The sequence below is a fragment of the Channa argus genome, chromosome 24 (assembly GCF_033026475.1).
Source record: "Channa argus isolate prfri chromosome 24, Channa argus male v1.0, whole genome shotgun sequence".
Classification (NCBI taxonomy): Eukaryota; Metazoa; Chordata; class Actinopteri; order Anabantiformes; family Channidae; genus Channa; species Channa argus.
Genome location: NC_090220.1, coordinates 5,514,193 through 5,531,585, shown reverse-complemented (window position 1 = coordinate 5,531,585; position 17,393 = coordinate 5,514,193). Strand labels below are relative to the sequence as shown.

At 39.7% G+C, this 17,393-nt stretch overlaps 2 protein-coding genes across 4 annotated transcripts in view; both read left to right on the top strand.

The window, feature by feature from the left end:
- Positions 1–3,789, top strand: part of atp2a3 (ATPase sarcoplasmic/endoplasmic reticulum Ca2+ transporting 3) — a 44,115-nt gene extending 40,326 nt beyond the window's left edge. For both annotated transcript variants that reach the window (XM_067494313.1, XM_067494312.1), the window contains one exon: positions 66–3,789. Coding sequence is in view for 1 of the 2 variants with exons in the window: in XM_067494312.1 (XP_067350413.1) it covers positions 66–109 (44 nt within the window). In the remaining variant the exon portion in view is untranslated. The remainder of the gene's footprint in view (positions 1–65) is intronic.
- A 5,277-nt stretch (positions 3,790–9,066) lies between these two features.
- camkk1a (calcium/calmodulin-dependent protein kinase kinase 1, alpha a) overlaps positions 9,067–17,393 on the top strand; it is a 52,073-nt gene continuing 43,746 nt past the window's right edge. For both annotated transcript variants that reach the window (XM_067493963.1, XM_067493962.1), the window contains exon 1: positions 9,067–9,486. The gene's annotated coding sequence lies outside the window, so the exon portion shown is untranslated. The remainder of the gene's footprint in view (positions 9,487–17,393) is intronic.

Sequence of the window (17,393 nt, the reverse complement as noted above, 5' to 3'; positions counted from 1 at the left end):
ACCTGTAGACTAATCAATGTAGTTTCAGTGTTTCCTAACTTCCTGTTTTTTCCACCCACTGGCAGATGATGATGAGAAGAAATATCGGAGGAGATGGCAGCTGGACTAAGACCTCTCCCTCAACACACTCACTCAGTTTGACACATGCCTACCCTCTGCCCCTGTATGAGCTACTGTAGGAACCTTTACTCTCTCCTCTCCTTTTTTCCCACTCCTGCATGTCCAACAAACTACCACTAGAAAAAAAGCAGGGCTTGCATAAAAACAAATGTGCAAAGGAAGAGAGCATGTGTGTGTTTTGGCGAGCATGGCTTTGTACGAGTATGTGAGTACATGAACACTGAATGTGTGTGAGCGTGTGGACAGACAAAAAGACAAATCTGCCCAGAGCTCTGCTTCTTAAAGATTTCAGTTTTTTTGTTTTTGACTGTATATTATAAACATAGTGGTTCAGTAACTGGACTTTGGGGGAGGAAAGGGGAGGGAAGACAGGGGGAATAGAGGTTGATAATAAGTTGAGATGGTGGGAAGGGGGGTGGGTTTGCCATTAGCACAGAGACAGAAAGAGAGATTGAGAGGTGAAGCCTGCAGTGGAGATGAGACCAGGGTACACAGCAAGAACATAGAAGGTGAAAAGATCCGGCTCTCGAGGTGGCGTGTGTGTTACACCAGTGCACAGAGCCTCTGTTACATGTGTGTCCACAATTGCATGATCTTAAGGTATTGCCCAGGCTTCTGCCATCTACACTACCCTCAGCCAATTCCAGTCAGCTCTCCAGAGCACAGCCTTCTGAACCCTACAAAATCCTATCTCTGGCCTTTTTTTCACACCACTGCTCTTTCATCGCTCTTTGTCTTTGCTCTCACCACCACATGCAACTCTCCTTGGTCATGTTCCACTGTCTTTTAACTTGTCTCACTCTCTCTCCACCTCTTTTTCTCACTCTCTGTGGAGGAGGCAGCTGCAGGGCCCGGGGTTGTGACATCATTGGGCTCTTTAAATTGTGTGTGTGTGTGTGTGTGTGTTTGCGTGTGTGTGTGTGTGTGTGTGTGTGTGGAGGTGTTTCTCCACCTAAAGGTGTGAATAGCTTTATGCTGCTTGGCCACTTCCCTCAGCTCTTAATTCGAGGAGCTGAGGTCAGCTCACAGACTTAAAAACAATGAAAATAAACGTATAAAATGTCAAACAGCAACCAAACCAGCAAAACAGTAGTGTAGTTGTCAGACAGTCCACCCAGCTGGTCCTGTTTAGCCTCTTTAATGTCCATCTGCTGTGTTGTTAAAATTTTAGCTGTCAAATATCTAAATTACTTCAGAACAAGATGATGATGATGTTCCATCTTCTTGTTGGTCTAACTTCTCATTTATTTATCTGTTTTTAATAAGTGGGTGGGTGTGTTTGTGTGTGTGTGTGTTTCCGCACATATAGCCTTAATTGACTTAATTCATCCAATTTGACATGCTTTTCAGTTGTTAAATCTCACAAAAGATGTAGTCAAAGTAAGTTAAGAAGTGACAATAAAACAGCTCGATTGTTTCACTCACTCAGAAAATATTGCTATATTAAAACACATTTATCGTCCATGCCTTAGACAGCCCACTGCACTTCCACATTAAATATGTGGTCCAAATGAATGTGTTTCTGCTAGCCTTTAATGACCTTTGAACTCTCCACCATCAGTCTCACTCATACATAACTAATTCTGATCACTCGAGGTCTCACAGACTCTGAATGTCCACCTGGTGTGGGGCAAGAGGAAAATGTTTTCGTTGTACTTTGTGTGGTGCTCCCTCAGCTCCTCCTGCTCTCTCAATGCTTTAGCGACTCACTTGGGTATTGTTTTATAATGACTAAATAATAATGTATTTGACTGAATAAACCCTTGGGGGGTTTGGATTTTGTCTCTTAGTCTTAATTTTGGGGTTTGTGTTGGGCCCTGGTGCTCTGTGGACCGTTTCAGGGGTCTCTTGTAGAGGACAGTGTGCACATTCAAAAACAAACTTTGTAAAGGATCAAAAATAGGATTAGTGTCTGCACGGTATCAACTGCTTTTAATAAATTTAATATTTAAACATTTTGCTCAAGATCTTCAAAGTTGAGCTGCTGAGATTTTATAGACATCAAAATGTTGCATCTATTTCGAGTAATAAAGCCAAAATGACAAATGTGACAATTTGCTACTCTTTCTTCATCTTATGGCAAAGTAAATTAAATCTGTTTTAGTACTGTATGTTAGTCAAACAAAGTAAGACATTTATTGATGTCATTATCTCCTCAAGGCATAAATAATTAAATTAGTCGAAATATGTATTAGTTGGCGTTATGATTCAGTACAACTGTCTGATCCAGATCTGGGAGTTATTGAGAGGATGTGCAGATCTTTATTACATTTCTCCCCTTTCGTTCTTCCAGACTTTATTTCTGCAGTGCAACATGGTTTAGAATCAAAAGGCAAATCTATCTTCCAAAATTAGTGTCCAGTCTGTTTTATTATCTTGTTGCTGTTTTCATCTAGTATATTGCTCGGTGTGGGTGGGTGTTTTTTTTTTTTTGTTTGTTTTTTAAGCCAAGGCAATGACTAACCAAACTTGGGTTGCATGACGTCATTGATTCCGGATTTATTTTTTAGTTTTTCTTTCCGGTGCTCTCTTGGGCTGTTCTTAGAAATGAACATTAGAAAACCCCCTCACTTGAACAGACGTCGGTAAGGATAAATAAAGGGACATACACTAAAGAGTTAAAACAGCTATTAATCACAAAGAAAAATAATGTGAGTAGATGTAAGAGTGGACAGTTTCAATGCAATGTATTTATTTTGCAGTTGACGTAAAACAGTTTGCGGATTTCTTCACTACTTGTTTTTGTTGTTTTCACCACCATGAGAATTTGCCTCTGTCCAGACTACCTGTCCCTGTCTCAGGTCGCCGAGGCCCTGTAACACGCCGGCTCTCTGGCCACCAGGCACTATTGATTTGTATAGCCTTGTTATTTACTACTGAATCCTCAACTCTGTACAGAAGGTGAGAATATGATCGCATGGAACCTTGTTACTGTAATAATAACCTATACAGTATATATAATATTTAATTTTTTGATAACTTACATCAATGAATCCTACTTAACAACAACAGGCAGACTTGCGAGAATTTTTTTTATTTTTATTTTGAGCACAAGGTATCTTAGGATTTTTTTATTTGTTTGTTTGTTTATTTGTTTCTTCCTTCCTATTCTTGTTTGGTTTTAACAGTTGCCAGGGTTTCGTGTCTTTTACTGTAGGGAAAAGAATATGACGTTTTCATGTTAAAGATAGACAAGAACCATGCTTACGCTAGTTAATGATGATGATGCTGATCGTTTCAGTGGTAGTTATCCAGTGTGAGAATGTTAAGAATTCGCGAATGAACTGTGTCTGGTTTACACTGAGCGATAAACCTGATGAATCCTGGCTTATGAAGTTTCTGACTGTATAGTGAAGGGTTTGGTGGCGATGCAGGCTCTAGAGACATGTAACAATCCTATTGGGTCTGACATTTAGGAACTACCACAACTCTTCCAGCATATATGTACTTTGCATATATTTTAGATTAACCTCCCTTACTAAGAGTGAGGGAGATCAGGTTCGCTTCAATAACATCTAACCACCTTTTTCTTTGTCTTCATAGTCTCTAGAGCCTGTGTTCCACCTAAGTAATTCAAAGGATTCTCTGTATTGCCTTGTTAATATTAATTGTGGACACATAATTTTATAAATGACAAAGAAGTGGAAATAAAGAGTATTTATCTTGTTATTTATTCATAGTTTGTGTTCTTTTTCTATACACCATTTCTACAGGCAGATATATATTTTGTTATTCTTTTAATAAGAAACCAAGTTTTTTTTCCCCCCCAATATTCTGGTGTAAGAAAATATTTTACTAAAGGACCTAAAAGGCCTAGAACAAAAACAAAAGTATTTTCATTTGCAGATACTGCAAGCGCACATGCCCCCTAAAAACAGGATGTTCTCGGAATTATTCATAACAGAGTGTGGAAACCAGGTAAAAATAAGGGGGATAAAAGTTCAGATGCTGTATATAAACACAAATTTAAGGCAAAATTCAGAAATAATCTCCATATAATAGATAGAGGCATTGTCAAGCAGACATCACAAAGCAGAATGACTGATATAGAGACATAGACACGTCACAAAACATGTCCAGTCTATGAAAATGGAAAACGCAACAAAAAAACACCCTCTGTTCAAAACGGGATGGAGGAATCCATCATATTCGCGTTCTGCAAACATTAAAAAACTAAAAGAACAATTGCAGTATTTCATGCAGCCTGCATTCTATTAAATTTCTTTTAATTTAATTGTCACCAGACCACATCTCATATTGTAACATAATTTCTCATCAGGTAAGTTGAGATTTCAGTTGACTTTACTGTCATTTTAACAAACATTCTAAGTGTGTAAAATGCAAAATTAAAACATTTACAATAGCGCAATTATTTCAAAAATAACCATAACTACATGTACATTAAGGTGCCAGCTTCTTACTTAGGAGTTGTAGCTTCAAACTAATGAGCCACTTGTCCTGAAGTTTCTTCCAGTGTGAAGCTAAATGTTATGACCATTGTAGCAGGGAACAACTATCATGCTGGATAATCTAGATAATCTCAATCTCATTTTGAGAAGTCTGGTTAATTTCAAGAAATTCAGGTTTGTAAAGCTTCACCTCAGGCTTAATGAGTGGTGTTGTCATTCTGCCTGACTGAAACTCAAAGCTGCCTGTTTTAGCCTCATTCTGTTCACTCGGATCCAACCCTCCCTCTGAATAATCAGTTCGCAGCTCATCTCAGATTGAACACAAGTATCTACACTGTATTTAAGTCACACATGATTTTATTTAGACTAGAAAGATGTCAAATTTTTTAAACAGTATTTCTGACACATAAGAACCACAATGTCATCTCAATTCATTTTCAGTCATGCTAATGACTGTATTCCTATTTTCTTGCTCTAAGATAAATCACCTGACAAAAGGCAGTAATTTGACACATCACAATTGTTTGACAGTGACTTGTGTCCTGAGTCTGCCTTCACTTTGATTAATTCATTTTTGGCAGAGACCAGCTAATTTTACTCTCACTCTTGGTTCCACTTGATACTCTAATTGAATACACTTCAATTCAAGTTGATTATAGACTTTAGATTAAGGTTTAGTAGAGTGAAACAAAAATCTCCACTGGGAACAATAACAACAACAACAACAACAACAACAAAGAATATTTACTACAAGGTGGAGTTGTTTGGCTTCTTTATAAATTTTTAGGGTCTTGACCTCACACTGTAAATTGCTTTTAGATGACTTTGTTGTGGATTGGTGCTATATATAAATAAAATGAATTGAATTGAGCAGGAAACCGCTCACTCAGAGCCTGCACTTGTTGCAGATCTTTTTTTTCCTCTTGATGGCTGTGTAAACAAAGAACCAAGCACCTCTGAGAGTATTTGGAAAGTTAAGTGAGTACTACATTGTGATACCAAAGGTTTGTCATAGTGAATGAACGCAAGACATATTCTTGCATTGAATGTTTTGGACCAGCAGGGGGAGATCTATACCACAATCCATGTGTTTTCTATGGTGATTGGCCTTGAATCTTTAGATCTGCTTCATCTGTGCTGAAGTGGAGGAAATGACGTTCCTCCATCAGACCTGAACAGATCAGCTGAAGAGGGAGGTTTTTTTCTGGGACTCCTCCGTGAAACTGAGAATCAAAACTGTGGAACTGCCCTCAACCTTTTAGATTTTTTTTTAAACTGGCTGCATCTTGAACATGTTTACACAGAACCACACTTGCTAGTCTGAAAACCATTTACCACAGAGTCATGCAGCTAAAGCATAAATGTAGCTCATGCTTCCTCACATCTCACAGGGGAGAATGACACACACCCTCTTCAGGGGAGGTTCCTGGAGGGAAGGTGGGATCACAAGGGCCGTGGGGAAAACAGAAGGGGATCTCATTAGTAATAGGCCGTTATTTCCACCCTGAGCCTCAGAGAGATGCAGGATAGAGAAAGTCAGCAGGGGCAGTGTCCCAGTGAAACGCACACAAACACACAAGGCAGAGATAGCAGCTGAGAAAACGTGATGTAATAATAAACCAACGGAAAGGTCTCACACGGGGATAAAAGTTCTCGGACAGAATAGTTTTTTTTCTGTCTACAGTAAATGTAACCAATATATGGATTCTTTGTTTCTTTCTGTTTTTTCAGCTACCTGATAATAATATATTCATAAGGTGTTCCTATCCTCGGCTTTGAACTCGGCGCTCTGCCACAGTCACAAGGATGGTGGCTCTCCAAAAGCCCCGAGCAAAAAAAAAAAACCAACCTGTGATAAACAATATTTGTTAATGACTATTGTTTTCTATAGCTATACATTTATCCACAGTGACTTGTGCAGCAACACATTTCACACTAAATCAATGCAAAAATTCCAAACAGTTGAATGATTAAAGAATGAGCAAATAACAATTAGAAAAAAAAGAATAACTCGCTTGTTTTTATTGTAGAAGCCCACACTGTTGAACCAGGATACAGCTCTAACACGAGCAGGCATCCCAGATCTTCGATAATGATCTGGTCATGCTTGATGTGGCCGGTCTGGCCATGCACATACAAGGCCATGCTGGGGCTGATTTGCACTCTGTGACTCATGTGAGAACAAGCCGTGGCTGCTTGCTGTGCAGCAGGCTCTGTGAGGACACACTTGTAGAGAAGCGCCTTGAGACTTAGAAGGCTGGGAAAATTTGGAAATTTGTGGGGTGGTTGTGCTGTAAGGGAGGACATGCTGCCCCTTATCCCATGGTGTCAGACTGTGTTGTGCCGTGAGGCTCAAGCTGTTGCCAAGAAACTAAATGAACTTGCTATGAACTTCCCCCACGGCTGTGACTGGGAAGAGTAGGTACTCTCAAAAGGTGACTGCACACTCTGTGTGCTTAGTTACTAACGTTCAATAGCTAGTAAATGCTCTAATATCCTGTGCAGTTTTGTGAAATGTGCTGTACATTAACTCAGACACTGTACTTAGATGCAAAATTGAGTTATTTGTACTTACTTGTCATGTCACTTCATTATCCACTATATTTCCATTTGGCAGCTTTAGTTACTCCGAGCTCTGGGGTAGCACGAAAAAAAACAAAAAACAATGGAAATAAACACAAACGGAATAATTAAAATGGTCCAAAAAAAAAGAATAGAGGGTTCCGTGCCATTACAAAACATATTTTATTCAGAGAGACTGACTCATGCTGCCACTAGCCTGCTGGAAGTGTCAGCATGTGTTAGCCTACTAACATCTAATCCATCCTCACGCTAGTTTATATCGAGGAGACTCTGGATGTTTCAAAATCACCATCATTACAGTCGTCCTCACTCTGTGCGGTTGCTATGTGTCAACTCATCTCTCTTTCCAGGTTGGAAAAGATCCACTAATATGTAAAGAAGAACACACAGTAAAAAGGATGCTCAACTTTCGATTCAAGAATGAACACAACTAGTTTCTTCTCAGTAGCTGGAAATGAACTTGCACTTGATGGTAGACAGTAATGCTGGGTCTGCACCTTTGTGCATGTTTTTAAACCTGCATTGAGAAAAAATGTGTTGAGTTCATTGTTACTTCACTTAGATATTTTACTGTACACAATGATGTATCGTGTATCATGCACAGTTTGGCACCAGAAGGCTGTTGTCATCTAGACAGAGTGTGCACCTTAAATCTTAACACAATTCCCATCTCATCTCCATATATATTGGTTGCTTGGGAATGGATGAGTTCGTTCTGTAACTGTGTATAGATGAGCTTGCAGGGTATGAGGCACATCGTGACCCCCTCTACACCATTACATGCTGACGCCTTGGCGCTGGGTCCACTATCTTCAGATTAAGCCATGACACCTCAAAAATCTACTGCTAAATGCAACAGTTTGGTGGGGACATGGAAATGACATTTTTAAGGTCCCCACCCCCATTACACTGTAATATTACATAAAATGAGAGGAAGGCCTCCGTCTGTGGGGATCTGGATATATTTTTAAGGTGTCTGCACTTATATTATGATTGTGGTTTAAATTTTGTATTATGGATTAGCTTCAACATTTTGAGAACTAAGCCCTCATTAACTTGAATGGGAAAGCTGATTTAAGATATTTGAATTACAGATATATTTATTGGAATTTTCACTTGACCATAGCTTTACTTTGGCACAAAGTAAAAGATCTCTTAACTATCTTTTTTATATCTAAGACATTACTGGTTGAAAATGAATTGCAGATATCTGAAATTTTAGTTTGGACTGGTCAAAAATGCATCTTAGATACATTAAAGTTTTGTAATAGTCAAAATTACCGAACAGCGAAGACATCTTGTAAAGGGATGAATAGGCCTTGTTTTAATATAAAGGTACATTTTTGCATATCCAAACTGTAATCTGACCAGTCAAAATATAATTTCAAATATCTGTAATTATGGCTATTCATGACAAAAGTAATTGATGTTTAAACGAGCTGATATGTTAGTCACACTGGTGGGTGTAGTAGGACCACTGCTCAGCAAACATTTCTTGCAGAAACGGCTCAGACGTACGATGGGGATTAAAGTGATTGTGAAGGCCATAGTTGATGAGGTTATTGCTTACATCAAGTTCAGTAATCGACACTAGAGACGCAGCCTGCTGGTCTTCACTAATTACCGAGACGCTAATTGGAATTTCTTTTCATTTGTCACTTGGATGATGATGTATGAATGAAGCCACTAGAGGCGCCAGCTACACTTTTGCAGCGTTTAATCCAGTTTCTAATGGAGGAGCAGTGGAAGAATTCCCATGTGGCATTTGTGGTTATAAAACATAAAATCTAATACACTGCGCGTATTAATTATACTTTACAAAGAAATTAGAACTTGTGATCAGTGTGGATCAGTGATCTCCGGTTCCTGGTCATGGTGCAGGAATAGGGCGGATTTTAGGACCTTTGGAAGCCAGTAGTGGCTGATTAATAAAAGTTGGCTTTATGTGTGTTGTTGACGTGAGACAAAGCAGTCAGTCAGCGTGTTTCGGGCTGTTTGTGGCCCGCGAAGCTGCTGCTCTGTGCACACACTCTGCACATTGCAGTGGTGCAGCAGCAGCCAGCTGCAGCCGCTGGGTGTCTTCACTCTGCTTCCTCTGTAGACAAGAGAGGCTACTGTGGGCTGGTCTGACTGTCCGTGTTTTCCGGAAGAGAGGGCGTGAAACATGGGACACATCTCACTGTAGGACAGCGGCTGATTCTGCCACACGTCTGACAGAGGAACCCGGAGTGGATGCGTCTCCGTTATAGTCTGGGTGAATGACCTGCTGTGAATAGAGTGGATCATAGGGACACAGTGAGCGGGACATCCCCGTGGATCGTTTTGACTGGAACTCGTAGCAGAGCTGCTGTAACACGCCCCAGCTCTCATTTGGGTAGGTGAAACTTTTAAGATCCCCTCCGTTGTTGGACATGTTTGTGTCGCCGTTGTGGACACATGGGGAAGTAAAGCTAAAGGGCTCCTGTGCAGTGTCCATGGATCTGACTGCACGTGTTTCCCCGCCGTATTTTATTGTTGCTCACTGAACTGCTCACACATCCAGATGCTGGTTCCACTGCAGTTTGTTGCACTGGTGTTTTTATCTGTCTACACACACACACACACACACACACCAACGCAGCATTCAGTCGCAGCAGTGCTGGGTCTTTATCCCTGTCATGCAATTGTCATTAAATAATGTTGCCTCACAGGCTACAGTCAGGGATTTCACTGTGCAAACTAGGGTCCAGAGTCCCATTTGGGACACACAGGTCCCCTCCAAAAGTACTGGAAAGGAAACAATATTTTGCTTTCAATTATTTTGCTGGATATTTGGGTTTAATATTGAAAAATATCAGATGAAAGTTGGAAATTGCCTCTTTCAGTTGATGATTTTTACACCTTTGTACAACAATATTGAAGATGGCACCTTTTGTAACAGATCACCCACATTTTAGTTGTTCCAAAATTTGTAACAGATGGGTTTAAAGTAAATGTATGTAAATAAAACGTAATATTTAGTTGCACATTCCTTATTTGCGATAAGTACACAGAGCCTTTGCCTCACTGACATCAACAAATGGCTTCTTGTTTGGATTTACTTTGCCCGGCTTTTAATGCAGCATCCTTCAGGTTTTTTTTGTTTTGAGGGGTTATCCCTCTAACCTTCTCTTCTGCAGGTAAAATACATGTTCACTGAAAAGCTTCAGTGTTTTTTTTCACTCTGATGAAGTCTTTTGTTGGAGTGTGCACCTTGATTTGGATCATGGTTTGATCATGGCTCAAACCATGATGTAGGAGCCATGGAGCCCAAACAATTACGCTACAGTAACTTTACTGTGCTCCACAGATGAGCTTGTGTGGTTTGGATCATGAGCACATCCTTTCTTCCTCCACACTAGCTTTCCCATCACTGCGGTAGAAGTTCATCTCTGTCCCATCAGTCTATACACATTTGTTCCACAAATTTTGTGGCTTGGTTTGCTCATGAACGCAGTAAATGCCTCTCATTGTTTTCCCTCTTTTCTCAGATTTAAAATGGCTGCTTTTTTTTAAAGTCTCATATTCATGTTGATTTACCCTTTTTAACAACAAATACAGTCCTCACAGGTAAAACCTAAGGCTCAATCAAAGAAATATTATTGTTTGAAAATCAACCTCACAGGACACAGCCTGATAACAAAAAAAAACACCTGTCGGTCACATGGTCCCACATGAGAAGAGACTAAAACTAGATGATCTGTTGCACATTGTTTCCAATGTGTAACTTATCCAGGTGTAAATACCATCAAATAAAATTGAAATTCAGAACTTTCCTCTGGTGTGTTTGATCTTAATCCCAGATACAGTGCATTGAGAAAGTATTCAGACCACTTTTTAAAACCACTTTTTGGAGCCTGAAACTACAGTTTTTTAAATTCTATACATTTTCATTAATCTACTCTAATCTGCTACTTTGGAAGTCATGACTCGCATGTTAGATTTGGCATGTGTTTTACGACGGATGCCCTTCCTGACACAACTCTATGCATTTATCCAGACTTGGGACTGGCACAAGAAGACACTGGATTGTGCCCCTTGTGGTTTCTCTTTACTTTTGCTTCATTAGTCTAATTATATACCAGGGTCCCTGCTTTGATCCCATGTTACCTCTTATGACCCAATACCACAGGCCTACACTTGTAAAGTTGAGTCTTGAAAAGATAAATTGATCGGTCAATGAACAGAAGAGTAACCTACAACAACACTTCTGACTACTGATTAATAATTTAAGTCGTTTATCAAGAGACATTTGCTGGCCCCAGTTTCTCAAATGGGAGGATTTGCATCTTGTTACTATTGTATCTGATATTTTTGCATGTAGACCATATTGTACTATAGCTGTGATTTTGGGACTTATTTTGTGAAATGGTCCCATTCAGTTCCCTATAAAGTATTTTCTCTTTCAATTTGAGTTAAAGTCTGATTAAAACAATAGCTTCATCTCGACCTGAAGTGGTTCTCATTTTACCCTCTTTCCGGCTTTCGTGTTGCTTTGAGGCACATGGCTGAATCCTTCCTATTGAATTCAATTGAAACCAATCAGCAAGTACCTGAATATGCAACAAATTATTGCAGTGTCTCCACTTTTGTTCCTCAGCCTGGCTAATGAATTAGCAGAGTCCGCGCAGTGTTTGCTCAGCAAAGATAAAACCAGTTATCGTTTTGGTTTGTTGACATTGTGATGACTGAGACGTTCCCATTGTTAATGTTTAAGATGAGCTCTGCTGAATAATTGGAGGCTGTGTCAGTTTTAATGTTGAGCAGTTGAGTTTATCTCTGTAACTTTTTTTTTTTTTGGGATTAAGAGGTTATTTAAATTTAATAACCCCCCTCATGCTAGCTTTCACCTGGTCCTGTTGTACCTGTGCAAATTTGCGTCCGCTGTGCTCAGACACTTGAACTATATTTTTAATATCTGGTTTGTGATGAATCCTTTACAAATTAAAGTATCTCTGTGTGTGTTCTGATTAAAAAAGGCTTACATTGACCTAATGTCTCCAGTCCTTTTGACATATATTTCCATGTTTTAAAAACTCTTTCACATAAATAATAGCAGTATCTCTCTTCCTGCTTATGAAGACTTTTTGATGCTGAGAGTGCTGATGGCTGTAATCCCCTTAACACCTTTCTGCTCTCGTGAGCTTTGGTAATCAGAGCCGAGCTGAGGCCCAGCTACTAAAAAAGAGGATGTGTCAACAGCTCCCAGCACCTTCAGCCCCTCTGGGAAATCACATGAACCTGGCATGAAGAGAAAGAAATCAACATTGTGTGTGTGTGTTTATGTGTGTGCACCCTTGTGTGATTGTGCGCATGTGTATGTTGTTATTTCTATATTAGTGTCTTTATTAAATGACGGTTTTACAGTAAATGGAGGCCTGGACATCATTCATCTGTAGTATGTCAAGCACAGCTTCACTCTTAGAATCAGAGAATAAACAGGGAGCATTTTCAGCTCTGTGACCGGTCTGTGCTGGTTTGTAAGCACTTTTCTTCCCTCCTGCGTGTTGCAACAACAAAAAAAAAAAGAATAGCCATCATACCATTTGAATGTGATCACTAAATCACTATAGAGCCACATACAATTTGCATTTTTGATACATTCAAACGAATAGCAAGGCTGCACCCTTGTAATGTGTCTTTGCATGTCTTTGTGTGGCCATGGAGACAAATTAACAGCCTCTCAAAAACGGTAAGTAAAAAGGAAATCGCACATAACCTTGACATAGTGGTGTTAAGCATCGATATGGTTTAAAACTAAAAGGTATGAATTACACTTTCACTGCTCCACTACAAGACAGCCTGTAATTAAAACAGAAAGAGGAGCTTAATTGCATCAGTCCCATACTGTTTTTTTTTTAGACAGCCATCTTTTAATGAGTCATTTTGAAAAACCATTTGCAGGAAACACAGAATACTTTCTCTCAGATGTCAAGACAACTTATAATGTGCGACCAAATTGTGTTTTCCATTTTGGAGTGTTAAGGCCCTGTGGAACCCACAGTGCTGAAAGTGAAGTGCTCTCTATTTGATGCCTGACAAGCTTTCACGTTACAGCTGCGAGAAAAAGAGTAGCAGCTGTACCTGCTGTAGTGTTTTCTGTTACAAAGCTTGTAGTAATAGCACTGCATACACCACGTCCTCTGTTGCTTCAGCTGCCAATACCTGGAAGCTCACCAAGGTGTGTTTGTGGAGCTCCATTGTTACTGCTTGCACTGTGTTCCCGGGTGAAGACCAGGTTAACAGTTGGGGTGTGTGAGGAGTGTTTTCTTCCATCATTTTGTGTCAGGTAGAACTCAAACTACTCTGTTTTATAAGTTGTTTCACATTCCTGCGGATGCACCTGCCGTACAGTACTGTGACAGCAAAATGGCGCTGATTCATCCCACCAGTGAGCTAAAGTGTGTGGCTTTGGTGTTTGGTGTGTTATCTTGATCCAGTGCCATCTAAGAGAGCAACGCCTCGGCATGCTGCATTTTTACATTTTTCTCGTGGTGATGACACCACACCTACTGTAGGTTTTCTCAGAAAGTTACAAATCGGTGGCATAGAGTGTAGACATTACCATTCTTACCAAAGAATATTTTCAGTTGCATTATGGGAAGTGTAGAATCCAGAGGTTTGAGATCTTGACCCATGAGAAAGACAAAAATAATTATTGTGTTTTGGCACCACGCCAAAATAGCAGTAACCAAACTGAAACTGGATTTACTCTGTGTGAGATAATAAATTGTGGCATTAAGCCTTTTTACAGGGCTTGCATTCTAACTTGAAGGCATCTCATGCTCCCATTCTGTCTACAGAATGTAGACAGTCAGGCCTTGACTTTACTTGACTTCTGGCTGTTACAGTATCACACATCCACAGAGTGAAAATAAAACCGAATTCCGTAATTGTATGAAGTCCTAAATTAATTCCCAGTAGTTATTGAAACATCTCACAAACACGCATTGCATCTTTTCACTAATGACTAACCCATCGAGGCTTCTTTTAGGAATCCGTCTCAATCAGGTTGTGACTGCTCTGTGCTTATGCTGTGCACTAAAGGCTGTAAATATACAGACTCGTCATTGTTGCTTAACTGTAACATCTTTGTTTTCATGACTGCACATTTACAGCTCATTTCAATTTTACTGTTATTTTTTAAAAATTCTTTCCTGTAATAATGCATCTGATATAAACAATCCTATTATTTTACATGACATGGAATTTTAAGTAAGTGTAGGGTAGAGAATATGCCCGCTTTACTTTTTGCATGTGGTCTAAATTATGAACCTATTTCTGTCAAGGTATATAAACTCAACATCCAGCTGAGCTGCTAGCGTTAGCGCAAGTAAGTTAAAAAACACATTTTTCATTACTCTCATAGATAACCACATAGTTGGAAAGGATCGTGGTTGGAAAAGGTCAGGTCCAGCTGCAGAGACAGAAGGTTTTACTCTGGACTCTTTTAGACTGTGTCCAAACAAATGTTTAGTCGACACGGCTGTGTAAGAGCATTAGAGCAAAAATGAACAGTCCAGTTGCAGAGGGAGAAGAGACTTGTGAGAGCTGTGACATCGGTCGACAGCCAGAGAGAAGGTGGGAAACATAGGAATGCTGAGGAGGGATTGGCTGGACTGGGAGACGCTGGAGATCGAGTCCAAACAACCTCAGGGTCCTGTTCGTATTGTGGTGAGGACACACCGAGGTCCACACTGGTACTGTCTTGGCTGGTTATCACTGGTGGAGTCAGGGGGCTGAGGATTTGAAACTAGCTGATCAAATAATGCTAATGCATGTCAGAATTTCTCAAACTGGAACAAGTTTCTTCAGACTTGTCTTCTGTACATGTAATAGTGAGCACACATTGGTAAAATATGGGAAGGAAATGTCTGCAAAGCTGTTGCCTTGCTATAGGCCTTTTTCACAAATACTCAGAGTACTTAGCAAGCGGGTAACCCTATTTCTGCTTTATGCTGTGCAACGCAGTGACAGGGTTACAATGGATTGCAGTAATGTTTTCAACTTCTCTTTCAACAAATACAATTGCTGTATTACATACATTCATAAAGCAGGACATTTAGCCGGGTTACTGTATGTACAGAATATTTTCATGTGACATACTTGATTATTGTGATAATGCCCAATTTAATGTCTCACTGTAAAGACAAACACCACTTTTATTACTTATATTTCTCTTGTACACAGATGTATTCAGACAAACATGTTTTTAACGTTATGTGTCACCTTACACATGTAAACAGAGTTTACTGCTATGAGCAATAGTTTGTGTAGAAGTATGTGACTCTAACTAGCTCTGAGTTAGAGCCAAGAAAACAGACTGAAACTGAAAACAGGTTAAAATTCCACCTTAACAGCCATTTATATTACATCCAAACTAACAATAGACATCATTAATGTCAATCTTTCTTATCTGAGGTAGGTGGGAAACATCGTGGTCCAGTTGAGAAGCATCAGTGGCAGCTTTCACACCATTTCCTCCGCAGCTAAATGTTTACTTTACCTTTCTTAGACATTCTCCCCCTTTTCTGTGGTGCGACAAAAGCAGCTTGGGACAATTCCATTTATGAGCCAAGTGCTGCCTGCTTAAATATAATGATCCACAGTGAAGTGCTGACTACAAACGTATGCGCCACCTCTTTGCACTTTAAAACTTTGTAGTTCGTCTCACCTTATCACCTGCACCCATCTTCTTTAAAATTTTGGAACATTATGGAATTGAGCGAAAGAACAACTTTGTCTGTTTTTTGCACCGGCTGTGCTACAAAAGTCCGAGTTTTTAGATTCTGTAATTGTTCCTATCTAATGAAACAAAACAGAAGTTAAGCAGCCAGTTCTCGGCTGCTTCCAGTTGAGAAATGCAGAAGTGTGAAAAAGGTTTTATTCAACTGCACTTTCATTTTTACACCCTGGGCAACAAGGATGTTTGTCATTGATGTTTGTTATTCAGATTCAAATATCCTGACAGTACAGTACAAAACAGCAAATACAGGTTTTGGTGAGCTTCAATTTTCTGTGAAATAAGTTTGACATATGCTAGATGGACTGGCCCCAATGTTTCTAGACATTTATGGAGTTTATCCCAGTGACCCCACAAGGACGTTATTTTGGTTCTGAGTGAAATATGTTAACAACTATTGGATGTGTTGCCATGAAAGATAATACATACAGTATGCTGTGACTGTGTGGTGCTTGGACACCGATGGTAACATTTAGCACACAACAATCTCACAGAGCTGCAGCTGTGGCTTTGGATTTAAAGGGCCACATTGCAGAAACTAAATATTACATTTCACAATTGCAGTTTTGCTGCACTTTCCAACTATGATTCAGATGTCAAACATGCTATAAGGATGAGATTTCTCTTCACCAAGTTACACTTTTTTTCAATTTATTTTATTTATTTGTTTTTTGGCTGTGTTTTGTGGAGAGTGAAAACGCATTTACAAGTCCTCATTAGATCAATCAGTGGCAGGCGTGTGCATCCACATCCGACTATCAGCCTCCATTATTCAAAGCACGACCTGTAAGGACTCCAGGGGTTCTCAGATCTCTTCGTTAGCCTCATCCAAGTGTTAGCCTGCACTCCACCCTGCCTGCACTTCTCCCCACTTCTCATTAGCTGTTGTACGAGAGGCACCAGAATGGATGAGGTTCCCACTGGGAAACTAAACCATTTAATTCTTTTATCAGAACATTTTTATTAAACAAGCATTGCTAAGCTGTAAGAATGAGGAGCTGAAGTGTTCATTAACATTTTCCCTTTTCCTGATTGAGTTTTACGTGAAAGGTCAGGGTTAGTAATAACACTACACACATTTAATAAGAAATCGTTAAGGTCTTCTTTTTTCTTTTTTTTTCTTTTTTTGGCACTTCAATGTGATATTGTTAACATCAGTCTCACCCTCTGAATTTGGCAGTTTCGAGCTTTTGGTCGTGTGGTGGCAATTTGCATACAGTGTGCAGTATATGTCTTAGGAAATGTTTTACTATTAAACTCTGTTTCTGATTTTCTTACATGTCAGCGTTGTAGTAGCTCAATATGTTTCCCCAGAGCTGTTTTTCTCCATGTGGCCGGTAGGTGAATTGAAATAACTGATGGTGTGTGTGTGTGTGTGTGTGTGTGTGTGTGTGTGTGTGTGTGTGTGTGTGTGTGTGTGTGTGTGTGTGTGTGTGTGTGTGTGTGTGTGTGTGTGTGTGTGTGTGTGTGTGTGTGTGTGTGTGTGTGTGTGTGTGTGTGTCCTCTAGAGACTTGCTGTG